This window comes from Monopterus albus, unplaced genomic scaffold, assembly GCF_001952655.1.
Source record: "Monopterus albus unplaced genomic scaffold, M_albus_1.0 scaffold115.1, whole genome shotgun sequence".
In the NCBI taxonomy this organism is placed as follows: Eukaryota; Metazoa; Chordata; class Actinopteri; order Synbranchiformes; family Synbranchidae; genus Monopterus; species Monopterus albus.
Genome location: NW_018127995.1, coordinates 1,200,113 through 1,207,085, shown reverse-complemented (window position 1 = coordinate 1,207,085; position 6,973 = coordinate 1,200,113). Strand labels below are relative to the sequence as shown.

General features: G+C 46.2%; 1 protein-coding gene across 4 annotated transcripts in view; it reads right to left on the bottom strand.

The window, feature by feature from the left end:
- kcnh5b (potassium voltage-gated channel, subfamily H (eag-related), member 5b) overlaps positions 1–6,973 on the bottom strand; it is a 119,345-nt gene that overhangs the window by 48,351 nt on the left and 64,021 nt on the right. For all 4 annotated transcript variants that reach the window (XM_020611583.1, XM_020611584.1, XM_020611580.1 and 1 more), the window contains one exon: positions 742–941. In XM_020611583.1, coding sequence (XP_020467239.1) covers positions 742–941 — 200 coding nt within the window. The remainder of the gene's footprint in view (positions 1–741; positions 942–6,973) is intronic.

Sequence of the window (6,973 nt, the reverse complement as noted above, 5' to 3'; positions counted from 1 at the left end):
CTAAGCTGGGGGGCTATAAGCAAGCCCACACCAGCCCGCCGCCTCTCGCCGCAGGCAACTCCAGAGTAGTAGAGAGTCCAGCCTCTCTCGAGGAGTAAGGTTCCAGAGCCCAAGCTGTGTGTGGAGGTGAGCCCGACTATCTCTAGCTGATACCGCTCAACCTCCTGCACAAGGTCGGGCCCCTTTCCCACCAGCGAGGTGACATTCCATGTCCCCAGGGCTAGTCTCTGTGTCCAGAGATCGGGTTGTTGAAGCCCTTGCCTTTGACTGCTGCCCGAGCCACTGTGCACCATCCCCTTACAAATCCTCCTGCAGGTGGTGGGCCCACAGGAGGATGTCCCCATGTCGCTCGTTTGGGCTAAGCCCGGCCGGGCCCCGTGAGGGGAGGCCCGGCCACCAGGCGCTCGCATTCTAGCCCCAACCCCGGGCCTGGCTCCAGGGTGGGGCCCCGGCTGCGCCATGCCGGGCGATGTCACGGTCCTTGATTTTAATCTATTCATAAAGGGCTTTTGAACCACTCTTAGTCTGACCCATCACCCAGGACCTGTTTGCCTTGGGAGACCCTACCAGGGACATATCGCCCCCGACAACATAGCTCCTAGGATCACTCGGGTACTCAAACCCCTCCACCACAATAAGGTGGCGGTTCAAGGAGGGGAAAATAAAATAAACTAAACTTGTGTGTGCAAATAACTGCAGTGTGTGAGGGTCAGAAGTTAAGTCAGAACCGTTTGGTCTCACCTTCTCTGTGTCAATGCCTTTGGACATGGACCAGGTGGAGACGATGTAGTCCATCACCCGCTCACTCAGGCCCTTGGGGACCTGGTAGAGCTTCAGGAAGTCCCTGACGTTGTTGAGCATCTCGTGGTAGCGGTTGGTGTTGGCGTACATCTGCTGGAAGATGGTGGTCACGTTTCCAAAGATGGTGGCATAAAGCAGTGCTAGACAAGAAGACAGAGAAGAAGGATGGAACATTTTCACTTTGATACACAGACACACTCATGCAGACATCTTAAATGTATGGAATATGTTTTTTCATTTTATCCCTTACAGGTATTTACTGGCTCAAACTATTGTGTCATTTCTTTGTCCGTTTCCCTGTAGCGTGCTCCACAAAGTTTGGTGCATTAGAGCCTTTCATGAAAGTGAATATACTGACTGGATTTTAATTTTTCATTCTCCAGAAGTAAATTTCTTCTTTGTAAGAACAAAGTACCCCAGAAACGAGCCAGTACCCAGCAGCAGCGACCACTCAAACAACCGAAGCTTGATGATTCAGTAATGACAAAAACATTCACAACATCCACTTCATGGAAATTTGCCACAGCTTCATCCACACAGTATTGCTAAAAACAAAACTTCAGTGACATTGTTCTTGTGTCAACGCAGAGTCCACCCCCCCCTCCCCCCCCCCCCCCCCCCCCCAAAAAACACCTCTTAGTTAAACAGAATCCATCCAGCAACACATTAGAAAACCAATAATGTCCAAACATAATTATAACAAGTCTGGTTCACGCCACCAACTACAGAAAACTGGGCTTTTTCTATGTACTTTTACTTTTACTGCACCAGCCGTCCATCAGGTTGGGCTTGATATGGGTTTGTACTGGTGACTATTGGAAGCCCTCACTAAGTCAAACTGGAGTGAGGGTAAAATAAAGTAGACACGGAGGAGACTGACAGTGTCAAGTGTCAGCTGAAGCTTAATGAATGCAAAGGTAAAGGAGTGAGGAAAGTACTGATGAGTATGATGTCTCCTGGTGGATGAGGATGGCTTCCACTGTTCAAGAGGAAGAGCAGGAGCGTTTCTCCCCTCTCCTCTCTATCCTGCTGCTGCTACTGTTTCCATAGAGACTCGACTCAAAATAGTTCCCTCGTTTTTCCCCCCTCCACCTCCTCCCAGCCAATAAAAATGACAAAAGGAGAAAAGAGAGAAGAAATAACAAGTTTAAAGACTTTCAGGTTGAAAAATGAGCAGTGGCAGGAGGAGGAGGGCTCTGATGATGCCACATGAGCCACCGAGAAAGAGGACTGGGGAGGAGTGAAAGTACAGTACAATGTAGTGTAAGAGAGGAAATGTTAGACAGACAACAGCTGAGAGTGTTTGAGATAAAGTATGCATACTGGATGTGTTTGACAAAGAAAACCAGGAAGACACAGTCACTTTTCTATGCTCAGTGTGTGCATCTCACAGAAGCAATGAGAATCAGAACCATAAAAAATACAGAAACACACAAAAAAGTATTTGGATGAGAAACAAAAACTGAAAGAGGCAGAGAGACAGACGGGTGGAGTGTGTTAGTGGAGAGATAAACACTGTTCCAGTGTAGTTCCTTCAAAGTCAGCAGTCTTCCAGCATTCTCCAGGACCTTTCCAGGTCACTGTCGGCCGATAAGGACTCCTGACAACATTACTGGGCTGGAACTGAAATCTCAGAGACACTGCTCTCACTTCCACCAAACACAAGACTCCTAATTGGATGACTGGGTGACTTGGCGGTTGGCCAGTGTCACCTCAGCACAAAGCAACCAAAGTCTGACCCCCTGGATGTTTCCGCAGCGAGCTGAAACAACCTGCTAGTGTTCGCCAAGATGTGAAGTGATTAATTCAAACTTGCTGGTAAATCATCCTCTAGTTCACCTTATTTATCCAGGTCAAAGAGAAGAAGTTCAAACTCTGGTGGAAAAACCAGCATTAAGACACCGGAAAACGTGGGTTTCAGCTCTCTAATGAGAAAAGTGTGGAGTTATCTGAAATCCCATAGTGACGGGGTGACGAGAAGCTTCAGGGACGGACTGTGGGCAAACTAACTACAAACTCAAAACTGCACTTCTACAGTCATCAGCCATATTATGTGGAAAAGCTACATGTCAGCTGTAAATGAGATCTGGCAGCCGAGTTGTCAAAGAAGCTTGAGACAAGTAGAGCTCCTACAGTGGCAGCACCACTCCGCATCAGACACGTGTCTGGTTCCAGAAGAACCAGTTCAACCACAGTAGTCAGGCTACACTGTACAGTCGTCATCTTAATGCTATATTTGAAACCTGATCTATCGGTCATGGCTCTGTTTATTTGTTCCTCACTCTGGTGGCCACAGAGAGATGGGGACGATGGTCAGGACCAGCAGCAGATGAGCTTTATTTCCTCATATTTAGTAGTTGATGGAGCTGCCCAGGGAGAGAAGACCCGACGCTGTCACAGTGAGGCTTTGATCAACTGCGGACAATCTTTGCAGGAGTTTATTCCAAACTGACTGAGCCACTGAAAAGGAAAAGCTGTAAAAAGGCTCATGTGGCTGCAGTCGGCTGGTCTATTTTGGCCTCGTGACATCGCTCTGAGCCCACATTGCTGATGACAGTAGATTTTTTCCAGTATCATTACTAAACACTTATTACCGCAGTGTTTCTCCCAGAGATCACCTGAAAGTCAAACAGTGTGAGCAGGACTGTGATCTCTCTGTTTGGATATGACTTTCTTTGGTTCTGTTCGGCTGTTACCACCCAAAAAAAGGTCTCACATGGAATCCAATCAAACTGTTGCTAAAAACAAAAGCACTTGTTTGTACTAAAGGTGGCACCGAGTTATAAAGACATATGTATTTCTTACTTTTATGAACTGCTTTTCTATTGGCTGCCCACACCCACTGTTTAATTGATTTATTCACCTCAACTGTTTTGTTTGTTTTATTTTGGCCTAAAGAAATTTGTTTTATGCACCTTTTTACCAGCAACTTCTCAGCCTCATCAGTGTCCATACACAGTACAGGGCACTGGGAGACAAAATATGGGCATCGCTCTGTTCGGAGACAAGTTCGGTTAGAAGGCTCAAATAAACACAACTCAGCAACCCTGGGTGGCAGGCGGCACGCTGTACTGTACAACCCGTCGGTGACGTCAGCTGCGACAGGGGTTTGTATAGGGTTGTGCTCTCACAGCCAGAGGGCTGGGGGGATGGTTGTTGTTTTTCCTTCTTGTCTGGGGCAAACGTTAGAGGGTCTTAGCAAGATGCTAGTTCAGAGCTGACGGCACAGTGGGTTTCTGGCCCTCAGGAGCCTGTGGACTAATGAACTGTCACAGACACCAGGGAACTTCACCTTTCTCGTGGACACTACTATATTTTCAGCTTTACGGTGTCTCAATTCGGGTTTCCTTGTTCCAGCTACATGAAACTAGTTTTTAATATTAACTAATCTACTAAACAATTTGATCAGAATCTAATGACAACCCCAATTTCACCGGATGAAGACACTGTTGCTCCTGTGTAACATCGAGGGCTGTACTGAATCTGATAACTGTCTCAGGATCTCCTCCTCTATTAAAAACATACAGGGTATCAGTAAGGGACAATACACCTCCCTATCCTCATGTCACTACTCTGTCTTTGAGGCAGATCATCAAAATGAGACAGTGTTGGATGATGAAATATTTCCTTGGTGGAATAAAATCAGCACATGTACAAAGCAGCGTCAAAAAGCAGGTGACGAGGTCAAATAAAGACGACTGTGAGTGACAATAATGAAACTGTGATGCTTTTCTGAGAGAAGTCAGGAAAGATCAGAGGCCGCCTCCCTGCCTGCCATTCAGATTTTCCTTTTCCAGGTGCGGACGGTCTGCCGGAGAAGCTTAGGCTGATTTGTCAGAGTGAGTGAGTGTGAGAGACGGAGATATGTCAGTCCAGCAGGAGATGGAGCGTCAGCGCCTGCAGTCCAGACAGCCAGCAAATATCCATCACAACACTCGTACATGAGGAGACAACCAGCACACACACAAACAGTAGGACTCGCACACAAATACAAATATATACAAGCTCAGACTCCCTTCTAGTAACACACTAAATGCACATGCAAGCAATGCACAACAAGGCCTCTAGTCAATAAAACCTGAGCCTGAGGTGGAGAAAACCAGCTTAATTATTTAAATAGAGAATGAATCCTGTCAGTGATGTGTTAAACCAAGTTTACCACAAGTCAAAAGCGAAGCATCAATCTTTTTTGTTTCTTTACATTTTTATTGGTGAATTCATTATAAATGCATCAGTCAGTCAAGTGAAATAACTAAAAATTCTCTTCTTCACTTCCTTGACAGTCATAGTTGTTACGACCCCGAGCCCTTAGGCCACGGACCAGGCTGGAGGATGGCGGTCTGCGCCCTGCTGCTTGGTGTAATTACACTGGGGTTAGTGCTGTTTGCTGCTGCTTGTGTGTGTGTGTGTGTGTGTGTGTGTGTGTGTTCAGTCTACTCTGATTACAGGAGGATGCTGTACTCTGTGGGCGCTGGGTGTGGTACTGCCAGGTCCCGCCCCTCAGCGTGCATAATTGGGCTCGGAGGGGAATCTCCACCTCGACGGGATCAGTTGGCTGTTGCCTACTGTTCTGTGGATTTCAGTTTGGATGATGTTAGTTAATAGCGAATCAGTCTTTGAAGAAATAAACTTAGACAGCTGGCCACCGTGGTTAGGGATGGCTGGGGATTTTAGTAGTAGGTCTCATCTAGAGCTGGGGTTGTTTCTCCTCCGTTGTTGCTAAGGTGTGCGACACCGTGTTAATCCCATGATGAACCTGTGCTCACTTACATCAGCTGGAGTGTTTCAGTCAGCTGTTCTTGGAGTGCTCATTAAGCTTCATTAGATTTAGGTTTTATTCTTCCCTCCCATCCTTTTGTTGTGTGGTTTGTCCATTTGTTTTGGGCTGTAACATTTTTGTTCTGCCAGCTGTGCAGCCGGCTTTTCCTCTGTAAGCCACTAAATAAGTTTGTGTAAATAAACACCTGACACGAAACTGTGACAGGTGTTTATTTCAAAAGTTATTCCCTTTCCCCTAGTGCCAGCTGGGTCAGTAACAGCAGCAAATGGATCATGTTAACAACACATAAACATGTCCCAAAGAAAATGGGTGTACTCAAGTTAAATAATGTTTGACCCATCATGTGGCGCCACAGAGCAGGATCAGGCCACACACACACACAATTCTTCAGGGCTTCATAACAAGCGACACCACTGTCCAACCCTGATCTATCCTAAAACACACATCCCATGATTTCATAGACACCACTGCAAGTGCAAAAATACAAGTCATCCTGTTGAATCCTACCTGATACTGAGCAACATTAGTCGCCACTGTAAGGGGAAAACACAAGTCAAACACTGGCGGACACATAGCGACTGTTGAGACACGTGCACTGTGCATGTTAGCACGGTTTATAAGCTCACGTAGCTGACAGTTCTCATGAACAGCAGATGGTAAAAGTTCACTGAACCAAGTTATGAATGAAAATAAAACAGTTTGTCACTTTATGGCTTCTGAAAATGTTAAACTAGCTCAGTTAACTAAAACAAGTGCAAGAAACTTAAGACAGTAAACTGACTCAACTGTTTAGTCACATAGTCATTGTTTCTTTTACATTTCTCAGTCTGAGTAGTCACTTTTGACATGAAGAGCGTAAAGCTGCAGCTGGCGTAGTCCATTAGTATCAGAGTCGCTATAAAGATAGTGTGCAAGGCTGCTCCCAGTGACGTTGGTAAGTTCTAGGGACTGAGGGTGAAAACACAACAACAGAACCAGTGCATGGTTCACTTTGCTTTCCTTCCACAAACTACACACATGCTGTAGTGTTTGAATGGAGGATCCTTCAACAAACCAAACTTAAACAATGTACCAAAGATTTTTGAAAAGATATTTTCAAGCACATCCATGAGGTTTGAAGAGAAAGCAGCCTTCAGGTAAAATCCTGAACACATCCTGTGATGTAAACACACCAAAAATAGCCAAAAACTAAGCAGTTGGGTCCTTCAGAGGAGCCGCCTCCACCACGAGCCACTGGACCCAGTCAATTTGCTGCCCGGTGAGCCAAGTCTGCACCAGGCCTGCATCACAACACAGCGACAGGGCAGCGCAGTCTGCCAGCTGAACAGCCAGCCAGTCAGCTGCACCAGAGCCCAAACCTCATTGACAAAAGGCTACGGTTGAAATCTGTTT